This window comes from Poeciliopsis prolifica, unplaced genomic scaffold, assembly GCF_027474105.1.
Source record: "Poeciliopsis prolifica strain line A6 unplaced genomic scaffold, Auburn_PproV2 SCAFFOLD010, whole genome shotgun sequence".
NCBI classification, from domain to species: domain Eukaryota; kingdom Metazoa; phylum Chordata; class Actinopteri; order Cyprinodontiformes; family Poeciliidae; genus Poeciliopsis; species Poeciliopsis prolifica.
Window position 1 is genome coordinate 14,170,001 of NW_026562385.1, and position 18,928 is coordinate 14,188,928.

Genomic DNA, 18,928 nt, shown 5'->3' on the forward strand with positions numbered 1-18,928 from the left:
CTTCTTTGTGCACGAATGGACCAATTTGGGGGCCACAGTTTTTAGTTTAAAGTTCATCGAGAGGAATGCTATTTTCTCGTTCCCCTCTTCTTGTTCCCTATTTTTCGATAACCTGCTCAAAGAAAAGAAAATGAAAATTAATACGAGAGCCGCACCTCCCAAAAGAAGCCATTCGTCTTGTTGATTATCTATTTGGTTGTCAAGGCTTGAGCTATTGCGCCGGCCCACTCCCTTTCCGTAAAATCTAAAAAAAAAAAAAAAAAAAAGAAGGAAAGAAAGAAAGAAAAAACATGTGCATATAATGCTGGTCAAAATATAGATTGGTGAGCAAAATGTATGAAATTTAAACTTGTTTTAGGGTTACAGTATTAGATTTTTTTATCTTTAAAGCGGGGGGTGAGTGGGGGAGGGAGCTGCACAATCTTTATAGGAGCGATGCAAACAGCGCATCTGAGCTGCCTTTAAATTAAGGAGAGGAACGGAAGGACGGCTTGTGATTTAAAACGAGATTACAGGACGTAATGTACCAGGATCACTCCTGGCCGGGACAGATTAATCATCGCAGCCTCGTGATTTCTGAGGACAGCTTACCGTGGCTTTGTAGGCAAAACCAACACCGAGATAATATGTTATTATTTATTGTGTGCCAAATACTTCTTCCAGTGGTAAATCTTGATGGAAGGACAAACCCACAGACACCACAAAGTAAAATAAAAAAAAAGAAATTATAATTTTCCCAAAGAGTTAGATCAGCTAGAGAAAGAATATTTTAAATCCAATTTGACTAAGAGGGGAAAACCTTTGAAATACATTCGTTGTACATATCGTTATGTAGAAACAGGTGGATAAAATATTTAATCAAAAATAAAAATAGAATAACACTAGAAATATTACACGATCAGTCATTTATTTATATTTTTGGGCTATTTACAAAAAACAAAACAAAAAAACAAACAAACAAACAAAAGAAACTCGACAACAAACTTGACACTAAGGAAAATGAGAAAGGAACATATAGATTTCCGGAAGGTAACACAAGTTCAACAAATACTATCATTGCGGCTGTAGCACTTGGATTATAACGAAAACAAGAAAACAATATCGTCATTATTATTATTTTATTTTATGTATTTATTTTTTTTGCAAATTAATAACGGATAATTAATTAAAAAAACAATCAGACACTTGAGAAAAAGAAATATGCGCTGATTCAATGTACAGAAAAACATGAAATGACGAAAAACAGAAAGATAAATCACTTTTTCTCGCCTTTTATCCTAAAATCTCTGTCATTTGCAAACGATTTCATTCCAACACAGAACAAAAGAATATAGCTTCTGTTGGAAGAAAATATACTCTTCATGTCGTTAAAAGCTTGAAAACCTGTCACTTCATCAACGAGCAAGCGACAATACGATGTCATAAAACATATTTATATTCATATATATTTACAGGTGAGGTAATAAGTAATACATTATTTAGTGCTGTGTTTTGTACTATTTGTACGATTTTGGTGTGATTATTAATGTCCAGTGGGAAACGTTTGACCGCATCCATGTTTCATAAGTGCTGGAAAATAATTCTATATCTCTGCAGCCTTAATAACATACGAATATGAGCAGCCAGTGGACCACATCAGAGTACCGCTTTACAATCAATACTGATTTCAAAAATAGCTCTAATAGCGTGTTCAAAAGATATATTCTGCCATCCAGAACAAAAGGAAAGCCGAGTTCAAACTATAGCAACTAACAATCAGAGCCTGCTGGGTTCGACCGGCGGGTCCATGTTCTGTTGGAGGGCTGCTGGTTCGAGCGTGGCTACATGATGCTTTCTGCTGTTTTTTTTTTTTTATGCATGGATGTGTGTGTGTGTGTGTGTGTGTGTGTGTGTGTGTGTGTGTGTGTGTGTGTGTGTGTGTGTGTGTGTGTGTGTGTGTGTGTGTGTGTGTGTGTGTGTGGGGAGGTGGAGTGGGGGCTATGGAAGAAACGACAGTTCCATTTTTTACAAGTGTGTGAGAGGGGGTGGTGGTCTGAGAAGGAGGGGTTGTGTGCAGAGCCGCGCGGTTCAACCCTTTGCTTTGCACCTCATACAGAAAACATAAAGAATGACTCTCAGGTTTGGTGTGATTAAACATAGAAGATGCATGTTTTCAAAAGAAGGAGAAAAAAAGCTAAAGGAAAGCGTGTTAAAAGCACACACACACACACACACACACACACACACACACACACACACACACACACACACACACACACACACACACACACACACACACACACACACACCCCTCTAAGCAAAATCTGGTAAGTGGGTGGCTCTGTCCAGACGGTAGAAGAACATTTAAAGAGGAGAAAAAGTCCAGAGGAGATGTTTGGATTCACGGAAATCTATTCAACGAACTGTGCAGCTCTGTGTTTTTAATTCTAACACTCGCCTCCCTTTTGGATTCTTTAAGTCAGATTTGACAACATGTCCTCCCACAAAACCCCCACAGGCAAAGTCATAGGTTTGTTATGGAACAGTCCAGGCCCTGTAGTCTGCTACGAGTGGAGTTGGTCCTCTTTTCAAGCGTTAAGTTTCTACTCTGGTCCAAAGTGCACATTCCGGAGGGTTTGTTTCGCCACATCTTCAGTTTCCAATTTGAAAACGGGAGAACGCGAACGGGCACCACATTGCCACAGCTCAAACAGCCGTGCTATAGAGGTCCGGAAGAGCGGTTCTGAGACGTGGACACAGTCTGAGAGCTTGTGATAGTGTTAGTCCCGGAGCGGACTTTCGTGTTGGGCAGCTTGTGGTCCTTCTTCCATTTCATCCTCCGGTTCTGGAACCAGATCTTTATCTGCCGCTCTGACAGACACAAAGTGTGCGCAATCTCCACTCTGCGCCTGCGTGTCAGATAGCGGTTGTAGTGGAACTCCTTCTCCAGCTCCAGAACCTGTTGGCGAGTATAGGCCGTCCGAGAGCGTTTGGGTTCTCCACCAGAGTAGCTGGAATTTACTGTGGAAGAACAAAGGCACGAGGCATTAAAAAGCCCTAAATAAATAAATAAAGAAAGAAAGAAAGAAGATAGTGAACAAATCAAGCACACGTACTTTGTTCAAAAAAGATAAATATATTTGCAACAATATTTAACTGGAGTATTGTTAAAAAAAATGAAGAATCTGAATGAGTCTCTCATCTCATTGGTCTAAGAGACAGCAAGAGAACAACAGTGACACGTTCATGAAGATGCGTTTTTTTTTTTTTTTTTTTTGTGGTTTGTGTTGTTTCGGATGATCTGGTTGCCCACATGTTGAGAGACATGCAGATGTTTCCAGGAGACGCGCCAGGCCCGAGGAGGTGACGCTCCACATCCAGATGGCGTTGTGTTTTGTGAGCGCCTGTCTTGCGCGCAGACGCAATGGACGTTTGAATAGTATTTTGTGTCGACTTCTTGAAAAATAAAATAACTTGGCCTGCAGCATAAAGCAATCATCCAGACCTAATACACATTATTTTCGGGGATTTCGTGAGCAATGGCTCTAACAGGAAGCGTGGATCCTTTGTTTTCTGGCTAATGAAAAACAAAGGCGGTGGTTTTGGTGGAGGCGGGGAGAGGAGTGGTGCAGGCCTGATGACACAGAATCACTGACTAAGTAATGATTCGACAAATCTGAAAAATTAGACATCTATACACAATGTGACTCGGTGGATTTCTGTCGTTCTGACTGTAAAAACGGAATCGATTATAACCAAAAAATAAAAACGAAACAATGGTCTCGTTCGTTCTTCGCAAATAAAACGAATGAACCCGTTCTTGTGACTTTGCAAAGCTGATCTTACGGCTGATGAAGACTTCGGTTGCAACGCAATTGGCTGCAAGCCTGTGGAGAGAATCCACACCAGACCGGAGCTATTCGCTTTCACATTAGTGTTTTACGACCGACTCTATAAACATGAATATTTCATCTGTCATAAAACTTTCCTTTCCTTGGAACAACGAGAGGAACGGAAGGTTGGAGTCCACCGTTTATAAAGCCGCACCACTTAAAGTCGAATTACCAGCGCATAAAAGCTAACTTATGGGCTCGCTCTGAGTTGTCATAAGGCAGAGCAGCCTGAGATCAGACTTCAAAAGACACCACAGCTGAGAGGTGTAATAAAAATTTATGGAGGGTGTAATTATATTGACCCTGCAAACAGACGACCGTAAATCTCAACCCTGCAGCGAGCCCTCTCTTCTGCTGCTAACAGAACCTGGGTTCAGACGGTGGACACCGAGCTTTACGCAGAGCCAGATCTCCGCAGCAGACAGTGGAAGAGAGAGAGGGGGGATAAAGTTCCCATGCAGCTCTTACCGATGTTTACATGCACCTTCTTCATCCACGGATACACCACCGGGTCCTTCCGGCTGCTGGCGGGGGAAGAAGCGCTTTGGCTGCGAGGTGTTTGACCGCAGGGTGGAGGTGGAGGCGGGCTCGGCGTTACCGACTCACAGCGGTGGCTCTGCTCCGACACAGAAGTGGTGTGTAGCCCGGCTGGGAGAATAGTGTGACCCTGGGGGGACGTCACTTCTGAAGCGGGTTCTACTGCGCGCTGGCACGGCGTGTACGGCGGCTCGAGTCGGTGTTGGTGATGAGCCGGGTTGCGCTCGTTGTGGTAGACAGAGTCTGGCCGGAAAGCGGCAGGGTCCTGCCTCTGGGAGCCGTAATAGTCCGGGGAGTGACTGGGCAAATAGTCGCTTTGTGAGTATTCCTCGCAGGGTGGGAACTTCGGATCCACATAGTTGGAGTTGATCAAATAGGAGCTCATGGCCATTAATTTCAGTCTTTTTCTGAAATTGCACCGGCTTGAAAAGAAATATAACTAAAATTTATATGTCATCCCTTTAGTCTTCGGTTATTCCTGTTCACTTAAACCCTCCTTCTTTTCTGTCAAGTGAACAAAGTTGGGATTCCACGTGACGGAAAGCAGCCAATTGCACGCCTCTTGGACGGACCCCCGGATAAGGAAATGGAATTAAACATTCACTCCGCTCTCGCACGCGCAAGATCATATGACCTCAGGTTTTGATTAGACGCTCTTCCCTTCAAGCCTCAATCATTTCCCCCGCTGGCTCCGCGTACCGCTCTGCTCATATTACCAGACCCGGAGTTTGGAAAAGATTTAGAATCTCAGACAAAAAATCCAAACAAACAAAAACAAATAAACAAATAAAACAAACGCTGATGTTGTTACAGCGATAAAAAAGAGCGACATTTTATTCCTCACAGTGATCTTCTGTGTTTTTTCTTCTTTTAAGTGCCTATCCAATTCAAGCATGAAATAAAATAAAATAAAACAAGCAGCGGAAGAAAGTTCTCTGGGGAGTTAATGGCGCCTGCACCTCCCTCTGTGTACACAGGGTGTGTGCAGACGCTGTTTGCCAACTTTCTTCCCCCTTATTCTTCTCATACTCCGCTAATACCGGGGAGTGGAAGAGTGGCCTGCCCGGCTCCTGCAGCGCCACCCAGTAGCAGTGTCAGAGATTAATCTGGCGTGTTTAGGATCGATAGAAAATTCATCAAGTAATTCAGGTTCAGCGGCCTCCTAAATCACCAGAAAACCTTTGCATGAGGAACGAGAGTTCAGCGTCGGTGTCATTCTTTTAAAACGCGGTTCCACCAGGCACCCAGCCAACAACCAGCCAAACCTCACTGGGATTCAGTTTTTATTAAATATACATTGCATGAAAAATATTCGGAATTAGCTCCGTTGCTCCAAACTTCCACGTGTTTTGTGAGCTTCATACAATCCAGAGACCGTCAGGGTTTGGTTTCAACAGCCTGCAGTATCAGCCAAATACAAACACCCCGCCAAACAAGATAGAAGTATAGAAATTAAGCATAGCTCAATTCAAATCACAATAACTATTCATTAAAATAAAATATGTGTTCACAACATGCTGCCGATTAAAAGTGAAACAGTGAAACAGCCTTAAAAACAGCAAACAGCCTTAACCCATAAAATAATTTGCTTCCAAAATTTAAATAAATAAAAATGCAAAATAAAGTCCGAGAAGAAGAGGGACAGAATAGCACATTATCCCGTCGTCATACTTTTAAACATCAAGTAAACAGAATCAAATCATCTGCTGTAAATCCTTTATCCAGGATTTTGTCATCCTGGATAAAAACTCCAGTGTTCCAAATTCTCTATCCAAATCCAAAATACATAATATATGTAGCCCCAAAATGGACTCAACCTGTTGTCAAAGCCAACAATGGAATGAGGCCTGATTATTTCTAGAGTTTCACTTTTATTTTGCAAACAAATTTGAACAGGAAGCAGCAGCTTGCAGGTCGTCCAGGGTCACGGTAGCAATGGTGAATCCGTCGTGTGTAAATCCACTATATACTCCCCTAGAAGCGAATTTGTGATGCTTTTAGACATTTTGACACAAATCCGGATCTACAGGGTAGATATAGAAGACATCGACTCTGTAAAGGTGCAACTTGTATCGTTTTGATCATTTCTGATTTGTCTTCTCTACATCTGTCATTGACAACAGAGCACGTGGGAGCCCCGGTGGAATTTTTACGCTGTTCTAACTTCCTGCAGCTTGAGGCCGTACAGTAAAAGCGAGCAGCTATTTGAACATGTTCCTTTTTTTTTGCTCTATTGAGAAGAGCAGAGGCTGCACAGAATGCTTCAGAACTACTTTGTACACATTTCTACATATTTTCCAAAGCTATAAATATAACTGGGATAAATACCTTTAATTTGGTCGGAAGGTATCATTGGATTTTTTTAATTGGCTATTTCAGTGGAAATATGTATTATTTATTTAATAATATGTCGGATGTTATTGTTCAAACGAATGAAGTTCGAGAACCATGACGAAATGTTTTATTGTTTAAATTCCATGTACCTATGTAAAATATTTTTTAGCTTACGACATGACAGGCTTATTAAATACGTATTTCATATATACTATGAGACGTTGCTATTTAAAAAAATAATATTATTGATCATTTGATCAAAAAATGTAGGCCCTTATCAGTCTGGTTTTGTTTTTTGTTTGAAAATGTATTACTTATTTACTAATAAGTAGGATCTATTTTTTACATTAAAATTTAATATGATACAAATATAAGGTAAATTTCTTCAGGCTAATCCTAATCACATTATACAGTAATTTGGTTAAGGTTACATATGTAACGAATCCCAAATTGCTGAGTCAGAAGATAATATCTTGGCTCCTGCCATCGTGGCCGCTCTTAAAGAATGAAGGCATTTTCTTGAAAGAAAAGACAAATCACTTGGCACGAAGAGACCCTGTCCTCTCAAAATTGTCCTCAAAGATCGGCCTGGAGAATGGATGGAGCGGAGAATAAATGGATAAATACCGCTCCGGCGCAGTAAAAGCATGGTTGTCTGTCTTGCAAACTCTGAGGTAACTGAATTAAAAAGTGATTTTTGGATTCGTTCTTTTAAAAAAAGCATGTAAATGGTTAGTTTATTCTTTCTTTTTTTCTTTCTTTTTTTCTTTCTTTCTTTCTTTCTTTCTTTCTTTCTTTCTTTCTTTATTTCTTTCTTCTTTCTTTCTTTCTTCTTTCTTTCTTTCTTTCTTTCTTTCTTTCTTTCTTTCTTTATTTCTTTCAATTTTATTAAATAACACCAGATCTTGTTGATGATTACGTTTAGTCCACGTGTTTTCTATTTATAGAAGAGGAACGGGGTGAATTTCACACATTGGTCGTTTCGCCTTATGCTTTCCATGTAATTGCTATCTTGTGTTTTTCCTAGTCTGGACATCGATTTGGTGACACGAACAGATGTTCGATGTTTCCTAAAACGTTTTTGATAAATCAGTAAAATCTGATGCTTTCTATTCTATTCTATTCTATTCTATTCTATTCTATTCTATTCTATTCTATTCTATTCTATTCTATTCTATTCTATTCTATTGTTTGTGTTCGTATTTCTGTCACCTTGACCCTCAGTCGAGGGTCATTCCAGGTATCGATCAAGTTATGTTGAATCTAACCACAGGACTCCTTTTTCTCTCAGTCAAGTTTGTCAGCAGAAACCTTTCAGTCCAATGGCAGATCCATTGTTTCTCCCGCAATTTGTCGAGGTCAAAGTAGCCAGCAAACATGCAGTCAAACAGGACAACATTCAGAAGGAACCTCAGGCAAACAAAATCTATTCATATATAAATTCAAATTCAAAACACGCATTCAATATATATTATATATATATATATATATATATATATATATATATATATATATATATATATATATATATATATATATATATATATATATATATATATATATATATATATATATATATATATATATATATATATATATATATATATATATATATATATATATATATATATATATATATATATATATATATATATATATATATATATATATATATATATATATATATATATATATATCTCGACGGGAGCATTTATTTTCATAGAGCCAGTACTCAACATAACCTATACTCTAGTTAAATTGTGTCATTCAAGAAGAACGTCGATATTTTTTTGGGACTAAACAAAAGGCAAAATCTCCAAAATTTTCAGAGGTCTATGCACATGACTTGTAATAAAATAACAACAAGATCGAAAAGCTAAAAAAAAAAAATAAATAGCAAAGCAAAAATAAAAAAATGAAAATAAACATTTCATAATGTGTTTGTTTAAAAAAAACCTAAATATCTATTCAAACGAAGGAATTTTAAAGACATTGTTGAGAAAATAAATCAGAGCATATTGAAGGGTTAAAAGAGCCTTTATCTGCAGCCCGCGGTCTTGTCAATGTTTTGAAATATTACGAATGTGAAAAAGCTGCAGAAACAATGAAGAAGGAGAGAAATGTTACTCTCTCCCATTGTGCAGTTTGACAAATAAACCCTGGTGAGCTCGGTAGTTATTGTTATGTAAAATAACGAACAGGGGAAAAAAATGAAGTGCCGCAAACGTCTGACACGGTTTTAGAGATCGAAGCTGTGGAGCTGAAACTGAAACCGACCATCATCACTGCTCCAAGCAGGAGAAAGAAAAAAAGAAAGAAAGAACAAACCGCTATTCAGTGATCGAAAGGTCGTTTTCACAAGATGAGCTGTCATTAAATTACAAGTCAATTCAAAAACTCTGATGGATATATATATATATATATATATATATATATATATATATATATATATATATATATATATAATAAGTAAGCTTTTCTACAAGAAGTTGTACAACAATTAAAACCGTGTTAAAATCCTATCTATCTATCTATCTATCTATCTATCTATCTATCTATCTATCTATCTATCTATCTATCTATCTATCTATCTATCTATCTATCTATCTATCTATTTATCTATCTATCTATCTATCTATCTATCTATCTATCTATCTATCTATCTATCTATCTATCTATCTATCTATCTATCTATCTATCTATCTATCTATCTATCTATCTATCTATCTATCTATCTATCTATCTATCTATCTATCTATCTATCTATCTATCTATCTATCTATCTATCTATCTATCTATCTATCTATCTATCTATCTATCTATCTATCTATCTATCTATCTCTATCTATCTATCTATCTATCTATCTATCTATCTATCTATCTATCTATCTATCTATCTATCTATCTATCTATCTATCTATCTATCTATCTATCTATTTAGCAGACATGGCACTAAAATGGAAATGGTTCTGGGAAACAAAACACAACTTCTCCTCAGCCGATAAGAGAGACGCTGATCAATGAAAAGATGAATCAATAAAACCGCAACTGAACTGAAAACAGACAGACGGAGGAAGGAGGGAGGTGGGGTCAACACGTGATCTTCCTCTTCCTCTCAGCATGAGCAACGCACCTGCTGTACACACACGCGCGCGCGTACACACAAAAACACAAAGCGAAATTCAAACGAAGCAGCTCCTTATTTCATGCAGCGTATTTTTGCTCCTTGCCGGCTCCTCTCTCCGGGACGCTCACCTGGCTTTCCTACGTCGCTGCCACCGAATTGATCCATGTTTCTTGTCCTGGTCCTGCTCTGTCATGCCAGTTCTTTCATTTACACAACCAACACAATATTTCGTGCATAACAAGACGCGTTTTCCTTCAGTTGTCACGACTTCAATCCGCGCTTACCCTCTCTGATTTTCCAGCTCTGGGTTCTCCGGTGTGTTTTGTCGTAGACCAGCTTCCAAAGCAGTAATAGGTGATAACCAGCAGGCTGCCATTTCAGAAGATTAGCTCCTTCACGCACGCTTCCGTCCTCTTGGAAAACGACAGCGACTCTTCGGCAGCACGCTTCACACGGTCCACTAAGTGCGATTCTTCTCAGATTTAACTGATTGAACAAAAAATCTTCTAGGGCGAGGATGGAACCCGCACAGCCGGACACATTCGACGTCGGTGCGGGAGGATCCGCAAAGATCAGTGCCTGGTGGAAAGTGGAGGCTTTGGGACAGAGGTAGACAGAGCAGAGCGGGGCTGCTGTGAAGGCTGTGGTCTCTTTAAAGCATTAAGTGTTCGGACTCAAGTTTTCAGATTAATCTGCCAGTTTGGCACACTCTTTGTTTAACGCGCGAGGCGTGACGCCCCGCGTCCCTGATCCACATTTTAATGTTGGTGAGACGAGATGACCTCCCGTTCACCCTGAGCAGAGCCAACCTCTCCCCTCTCCTTGTGCCTCGCTCACCTCCTCTCTTTTCCACACCCTTTCTTTGACACGTCCACCTTTCTGCACTCCCTTCTGTCCCTCATCCTGTGTTTCTGTCATTTGCTTCGAGACCTTCCCTCTCCCGCTTTCTCTGTCATACCAAATTGAGTTGGAGTCATTACTGCAAGAAAAATGACCCAAGGAAGTGAAGGTCTTTTCTTTTTTTCACAGGTTTTATTCTTTTCTTCCACAATCATTTGTCCTTTTACTTTTGTTGCATAAATATAAATCACTCACCCATGAACGGTAAATCGTGAACGAATCGAAAGGCTCAGGAGAAGGCTATTACAAATCAATCTGTTGTTCGACTTTAGAGTTTGAATTCATTTTATCATCAGTAGTGACCTGCATGCAGCCAATGCACATTGTTGTTATCTTTAATGGAAGAATTGTCTGGATAACTGGAACCATGTGTCCACACTTCGTTCACGTAATTCCATCAGCAATGCTTTAAGTTTCACATTTCACCGATATTTTAGTCAAAAACAAACTAACTCCCACTAACAGGACAACTCAGCTCAGCTCCCACGTTTTAACGAAATGATGTAAAACGGGTATAATCTTTAATACTCCAATTTCATACATTTCACAAATATTTGAACAAAACATTACCTTTAAAAATCTTTCATCCCCTTTTAAACACTCAGTGGAAATGCATTGATTGCATCAGCTTTCACAATAAAGTAATTAAATAATCTGATTTATGACCGACGAGCTTCATGCGCATTTCGGTTTCATCTTTTGCAGTGACTGGTTCAGTCCCAATATGCAGCAACATTGTTAACATTTCACGCTGTCAGCGGTCAAGAGTAATTGTGAAGACCTAAACAACAGTCTTGGAATTCAGTGTAAAATTGTAACATTTATTTCCAGGACGGTCAGATTGAAATTTGGACTTCGGTTGGACTTCTCAATAATAATTTTCAATAATAATAATAATAATTATAATAAAAATAGCGAAGGCAACAAATATGAAACTGGCAGTGCATATTCACTGTAGTGGTATATATAAAATATACATGTATATAAATTATAAGTGCTCAAATATGAAATAATTAAATGTATGAGTGAGAGAGTGCAAGGGAGAGTGTGTGCATACATGCGCCAGTGATTAAATCTGTGTGTGTGTGTGCGTGTTTGTGTGTATTTTTGTATGTCTGTTTGTATGTGTGGTGTGAAATGAACATTACCTGTGGTGATCAATTTTATCCTGTTTTATTGTATTAAATATCTATTTTGTAATCTGTTTGTTAACTAACTGCATATGGAATAATCTTGTGTTATAATCAGGCAAAACACACTTGATGGTGACATTTATGTTTGAGCTGTACACTTTCCCTTTTTAAAAGAACCTTATTCTTATATTTTTATGCTATTAAGTCAAGTCAAGCTTATTCCCTTAGCAACTTTAAGGCAGTCCAAAGTCCCTTTTCCACATTCAGTCATCAATTATGTATGAAACAAATATATGTTATATTTTGTTCAATGACATCATCAAAATCATCAAGCAAATACACATCAAATATGTTGATCAATGTTCAACTTACTGCTAATCAATGGCAACTCTGGATTTTTATTCTAGATTTAAAGGAACTCAGCGTTTCAACTTTTTTGCAGGTTTCTGGAAGTTTGTTCCAGATTTGTGGTGCATACAAGCTGAATGCTGCTTCTCCATGTTTGGTTCTGGTTCTGGATGCAGAGCAGAACCAGAACCAGAACCAGAAGATCTGAGAGGTCTGGAAGGTTGATACAACACCAGCAGATCTTTAATGTATTGTGGTGCTAAACTGTTCAGTGATTGATAAACTAAAAGTATCTTAAAGTCTGTTCTCTCAGTGAAGGACTGTAGAACTGGGTGATGTTCTCTATCTTCATGGTTTGAGTCAGAACCCCAGCAGCTGCATTCTGGATTAACTACAGCTGGAGGACTGATTTGTTAGTCAGACCTGTGAAGACAATACTGCAGTAATAACTCCGACTAAAGATAAACGCCTCGATGAGTTTCTCAACGTCTTGCTCAGACATTAGTCCTGTGTGCTAGAAAATGTTCTTCAGATGATACAAGGTAAGTAACTTGGTGGAAAGGGGGAAATGCTGGGATTCTTTATAATTTATATATGCATAGTATATTAGAGGGTTTGTTCAAGCATAATAAAATAAAAACATTGAGTATGTGTATACATGTTTTTAAGGACAATTTCTTGAAAATTAAGAGTCACCTAATTGTAGTTCTAGATATAAACCAAATGTTGGACAGTGTGAACAGGACATGTAGCCCAACACCTGTAACTGTCTGCATGTCACTGAACACCCTCCCTCCCTGCCTGTCTCTCCTGTCTGAACTGCGTCAAGAGGAGCCGTACTGCTTTTGTCACTCGGTTGGGAAGGAATGAAAGGTCAGGCCTTCACCTCTACTTCGCCTCCTGCTATTATTTCTGTCATGAGTAACCCCTCACTGCCTCCGCTCCCCTGACTCCCCCTCCTCCTGTTTTTGCCTTTGACATAGTGCGAGTGGTGGAGAGTGGAGCGAGTTAGAGTGGTGAGGGTGGAACTACCGCATGATGGTGAACTTTTGACCCTTCAACTCTGAACTTTTTGCTGGTAGCCCCAGCAGCAAGTCATGTAGCCCTGCTGATAACAGCTCCCCCTTTTTCTTCACCTGGGACAGGAAGACTGGAGTAGAGAAAACAATGATAGCAAATGACATGCACATGCTTTTCTAAATATCTACTTTTAGAAATTCTCAGCAAACTAAGATGGATCGACATGAAACACACTATTCACGAGCTTATGCGACTTTTGTCTTCATCAATTTGTCCCTAATTGATGGCACTAGAGAAACACTTCCATCGGACGTCGCAATTAGTCGGTAAGCAGAACAAAAAAAAATAACAAAACTTGTAGAAAGACCGCACGGGGCTTAAAGTTAATGCCAACTGGCGGCTTAAAGGTATGGTGGGGGTGACGGAGGAGCTGGAGGGGTGGGGTTAGGGGTGGGGGTGGCATTTTGCGAAGGAGGTGCAGAAGCGGGCTGGGCTTTTTCCAGCTGTCCTGGCGGTCTGAAGCGAGCTCTGGTGGCGGTGAAGAAGAGCTGCAACTTGTCAGAACACAAGATGATATATATATAAAAATATAATATTAAGAATTACTTTTAAAAATAGTTTCATGTAAAAACCTGAGGCATGAATAGAAAATGTGTAAAAACATCTGACAGCATTTTCTGTGGAACTGTTTTTGCCGAGTGTTTCAGCTCAGTTTATGTCTTCACATAAACATGTATTCGTCTTATGCGAAAATGAAATTCATCGACTTAAAATATGGCGTATTAAATTGCCACATAAATAGATCAAAAGCCTTTATTATCAGACCTAACTGAGTTGTTGTTGACAATGTTTACTCAGCCAGACAAGAGGAAGTTTGTTGTTTGTCTCACACCCTCCTGACATCTGATTCGGAAATAGAGGACACTTCTGAAAGCAGCCGACTGTTAATACCTTTCCCCCATGTTAGCAGAAGCTTTCTCTCGACTTTGCGCTTGCGCAGGAGTCTTCGTTTTCTTGCTTGGCTCGAGCCTGTCTGCTGACCTCGCGGTGACTCCGTCTCGTTCATTATTCATGAGTCCTGACCGAACTTTTCACCCCTATCAGTGTCCAAAGGCCATCACCCCTGACGTATGGGTCTCCGAGCACGCGAACTGTGACGTTTCGGAATCAACAGAATAATGTTAAATGCCAGATGAAACGCAGGACTGAAACAGTGACAATAGGTTCTGGCCCAGGAGACAAACTGCAGCAAAGGAGTAAAATGGGCGGGTGAGGTAAAAAGAGGACGGCTGACCGACCTCTAATCTCTGAGCTTCCTTTGTCTGTGGTGACGCAGACCTCTGTATCCAAAATGAACAAAAATACTGCAGATATTCAAAAGATTTCTTGAAGAGAGTATTGCTCTTTGTGAAACACAAAGCGAAAGACTAACCCCGGTCGTTTACCTGTTTCACTTCCTCTGAAGCCCTTAAGCAGTTAAACACAGCAAGATGCATCCCAGAGGAAGCCCACAACTCTCCCTAACACGTCAGACTCACGCCTTCTGCAAAGCCTGGCAATAAAGGGTCAGTTTCAATAGTTGCTAACTCCACTTTTTATCACCTACACAAACCCAGCCCCTCTGACAGCTTCAAACAAGCAGCAAGCCCATACACATAATGTACATAATGCACAACAGCTAAAGGCGGCACTTCTGAGTGGAACTGCCCTGTGTACATAAAAGACAAACCGATCACACACAGAGCAAAAAAAAAAAAAAAGGAGCTCACTGTTCTGCTTGTCCATTTGAAAGTTTCTCTAAAGCTCCCTGAGTGGAGAGACATGTATGTTTCAACCAGCCTGAGCGCCGCAGGGAGCTGGAAGTGTGAAGAGAGCTGCGTGGGAGGAGAGCGGCAGGGGCCCGAGGCCGCGGGCCGCGATCCTGTATCATCATTAAAGGGAGGAAGCTGATGAAAAATGGAATAGGGAGGGTTTTTTGGCTTCCTGTTTACTGCACTGAAACTTCCTCAACGACCCGGGCCAGTCCCAGAACGCGCGCTCCAACTCACCGAGCCTCAAACAAGTTCCCATAGAAATTCAAAATCCTCTTCTAGATAGGACACATACAAAACTAAATATTGTTTTATGAATTTATTTCATAACTCATTAGTTTATATTAACATTGACAACACTTCTCAAAAATTATAGTTGCTAATAATTGCAGTTGTATTGCAATAATTGTAAACATAAAACCCTGTTCAAAGGCCAACAGAAGCAAAGAAATGAGCAGAAAGTACCAATAGAAAAAGTATGTAAAAATATGTCATTTTACATAAAATCTATTATTTTGATTACATTTGTTATATATATATATATATATATATTATATATATATATATATATATATATATATATATATATATATATATAATATATATATATATATATATATATATATATATATATATATATATATATATATATATATGCGTGTGTTTGTGAGTTTGTGTGTGTTATTTTTAGTGACAGTAACACACACACAGACTCGCACGGTTATATTATTTGTTATCGTTTTAATTAATGATCATCAATTAATTGAAATAGTTTAATTGAGCTTTGCTGAAGGTTGTGCACCAGGGCAGGATTCGTTTCATTCGCAAACGTGTTTAAATTTGAGTTAACATTCAATCAGTGTTTTCGAAGCTTTAACATCTGCAACTGATATCATGGAAACACATTTTGCTACATGAAATGAACTCAGTCCATATTACTGCACTTCCTTAAGTTCGGACTATTCCTTTAAGTTTGACGGTTGGATTCCTGGCTGCACAAGTGAAGAAGAATCTAGCATCGTTTATTTATTTATTTACTTTTTGTTGTCTGTAATAGACACAAATAAAAGCAGGTTTAGAGTTGTATTTGCGGATGTGTGTTTAGGTTCGTGTTACTGTGGTTTAGAATGTGTTTATGCGTTCAGAATGAAATAAAACATATAGAAGCAGGTTTCAGATGTAGAACATTGAAATCTTTGCGTCAATTTCTCTCTCTCTCTTTTTTTATTGTCACACCCAAACCGCCCGGGAAACACGAGAGTGATGTCAGACAGAGGTTCGCTTCTTCCCATTGACGCATGTCACCAACTAGAGCGATCTTTATGAATGCAGAGATGTGAATATTTTTATAATGACCAATTACTATCTCAAACGCCTTCGCGCACAAGATGATTGTGCATAAAAACTGTTGATTAATTTGGCCAAGAAGAAGATATGGATCAGATTTTCTTTTTGTTTTGTGCCACTAAAAATGTTATCTTCTTGCACTTTTGTTTTGAATAACTTTATTTTCTTTAAACGAATTTTTTGAACTAGACCTCCAAATATTTCATTACAAATTGAAAAAAGAAAAAAAAACACACGTCTAAAACCTCAACCAGGCTCTTGCATTTACAGGCCAGGTTTATAGATAAAGCGACACACGTGTCTGTGACTACAGACAACAGCGCTCAAACGAGTCCAGTTTTTCTCCATCTGTAGCCTCCGGACCTTCGCAGCACCAGCCTCATGAGCAGGTGTCACATGTAGGCTACCTGAAGTCCACCGGAGCTGGTGGCCGCTCCAAACAGGAGAACTGCTCACAGTGAGTGACACATTAATTACACAACCTCATCTCCCACTTTACCAAACACACCCCTCTCTCCTTAGCTCCCACTTACCGGGAGGCGTTCTTCCACTCACTGTGCGTCCTGACTGTCCTTCCCCCCCTGCGTTTCCCAGAGTCCACAGCAGACCACAGCGGAGATCTCCGGGCTCCAAGTGTGAACCAGAGCAAGAACAGCTGCGGCTAATAGAGGCCTGTTCTCTCTCTACATCCCCCTTTCTTTCTCTCTCTTTTTCTCTGTTACACACTCACACACGCACGCGCATACACACGCACGCAAGCGCACACACTGCGTCTTTGCCTCTGCTCTACTTTACTGACCCCTTTAGGATCCACACAAAGCCGTTAAACCGTCACTTGCTTTCTAGAATGTGAAATACATAGTACACTGTCAACTCCCCTAAACCATAAAACTAACTTTATGGACCCCACGTGACCAGAGGAGAGCCAGTGAGAGGAATCAGAACAGATTTTTACGATCCAACTTGGAGATAAAAACCCTCATCTGTTTGACACGTAAATGTCAATCCTGCCTCCATTTTATAGTGTGGCCCAAACCAGGCTGGGGTTAGTTTAAAAATCTATGCATGTCTTCATACACCAACGCATACAGACACGAAAAAGAGCCAGGAAACGGTGTCCTGATGAGCCTCGAAGAAGGACCCATTTGACTACCGAGTAGCTCAGAAAGAAAAGCAAGGGAACTGTACCAGCAGTCGGTGAGTTTAAAAGTTCATTCGGTTGTTTACAAGTGGAAACCAGTAGAAGGAGAAGGTAACTTAATTTCTTTGGAAGCAGCATCCGTTCAAGGCGGAAAAGGCTGAAACGTGACGCATTTGTCCACTGCCGATCATTTGTTATTGTATCCGCTCAGGGCAACAGGAGAAAACTGTCCCATTTTGACCAGCTGGTTGTGCATTTTGCTGTGGACTTTCTGCAACTGGGAAGCTTTGCGCTAGAACACCGTCTGTATCCATGAAGACGCTTCCATAGACTTTCTAGGCACATGGTTCAAGATAGGCCTGCAAAATAGAGAAGACCGTTAAGTGAATTTGATGTAAAGATAGAGAATGTTGAGCAGAACGCAAAATATCAGACATTGAATATGTAATAATTACATAGCTACCATGACGTCTTGGTGTAAAAATAACGTAGGTGTGTAAACGTTTTGGAGAGAACTCGGCTCCACAGTGTACTGCTTAACTATTTCCTTTTCTTGATTGTAAACCGAAGCCTTATGCTGTCCGGTCTGGATTGCAGTGAGAAACTTTATTCATAATTATGTTTTACTCAATGTTACAAATAACTACAAAAAGCTCACTGACAGAGTTTACAGGGATACAATACCACACAGATTTCACACATCCACTCACTCACATAAAGTAACCGCGAAGAGTCAAAATGTCGCTATAACTGTGTACATCAAATATGACATATCCAACAAATCAACAAATTACAATAACAACAATATGGCACAGTTGTACTTATTTCAATTATATATACAGCAATAAGAAGGGATGGAGACGTGAATGCCATTGTTCACAAACAAGTACACATATTCGCACACATCGACACACTCTCAATCACAAACACGCTCGCGCAAACATTTCTCCTTCTTCCACAGTAAATATGAGTGCAGATGTCAGTGATGTAGTAACAACACTGTGGCAAGGTGAGTGGACGGGAGGGGGATGCAGATTTAAACAAGAAGGGTTTGAGTTTCAGTGGGTGGAAATAACTTACAGGACCTGTTCAAGAGTTGAGGTTGCAATAGAAACATAATCCACTGGACAAGTGAAATAATATTATACACACATCAGACACACCGTAGCCGGATAGTACGGCTGGAAAGAAGACCTGAAGTCGGTCAATCGATATTTTATATATCGACACAGACGGGCACACGCTACTACATATGTGTGTGTACCACTTCTATACACACATATATAGAATTTGTGTGTGTATGTGTGTGTGTGTGTGTGTGTGTGTGTGTGTGTGTGTGTGTGTGGTGTGTGGTGTGT

The 18,928-nt window shown here is 39.7% G+C and overlaps 2 protein-coding genes across 4 annotated transcripts in view; both read right to left on the reverse strand.

The window, feature by feature from the left end:
• Positions 1 to 17,024, reverse strand: part of hoxb3a (homeobox B3a) — a 49,150-nt gene extending 32,126 nt beyond the window's left edge. The window contains exons 1-2 of one of the 3 annotated variants that reach the window (XM_055035943.1): positions 16,963 to 17,021; positions 156 to 244 (exon numbers count right to left, since the gene is read on the reverse strand). The gene's annotated coding sequence lies outside the window, so the exon portion shown is untranslated. Of the gene's footprint in view, positions 1 to 155; positions 245 to 16,962 lie in introns of all 3 variants that reach the window. The other 2 variants (XM_055035949.1, XM_055035944.1) reach the window with 2 other exon arrangements.
• hoxb4a (homeobox B4a) lies at positions 623 to 5,956 on the reverse strand. Its single transcript, XM_055035957.1, has 2 exons — positions 4,341 to 5,956; positions 623 to 3,000 (listed from the first exon to the last, which is right to left on the reverse strand). Exons 1-2 carry the CDS (start codon positions 4,798 to 4,800, stop codon positions 2,699 to 2,701), a joined length of 762 nt encoding a protein of 253 aa, XP_054891932.1. The 5' UTR covers positions 4,801 to 5,956; the 3' UTR covers positions 623 to 2,698.
• Positions 17,025 to 18,928: the final 1,904 nt, after the last annotated feature.

Coding starts and splice junctions, on each gene's coding strand:
- hoxb4a (XM_055035957.1), bottom strand. CDS start 4,800: ATGGCCATGAGCTCCTATTTGATCAACTCCAACTATGTGGATCCGAAG. Junction 3,001..4,340: donor GAAGGTGCATGTAAACATCG/GTAAGAGCTGCA, acceptor GTTCTTCCACAG/TAAATTCCAGCTACTCTGGT.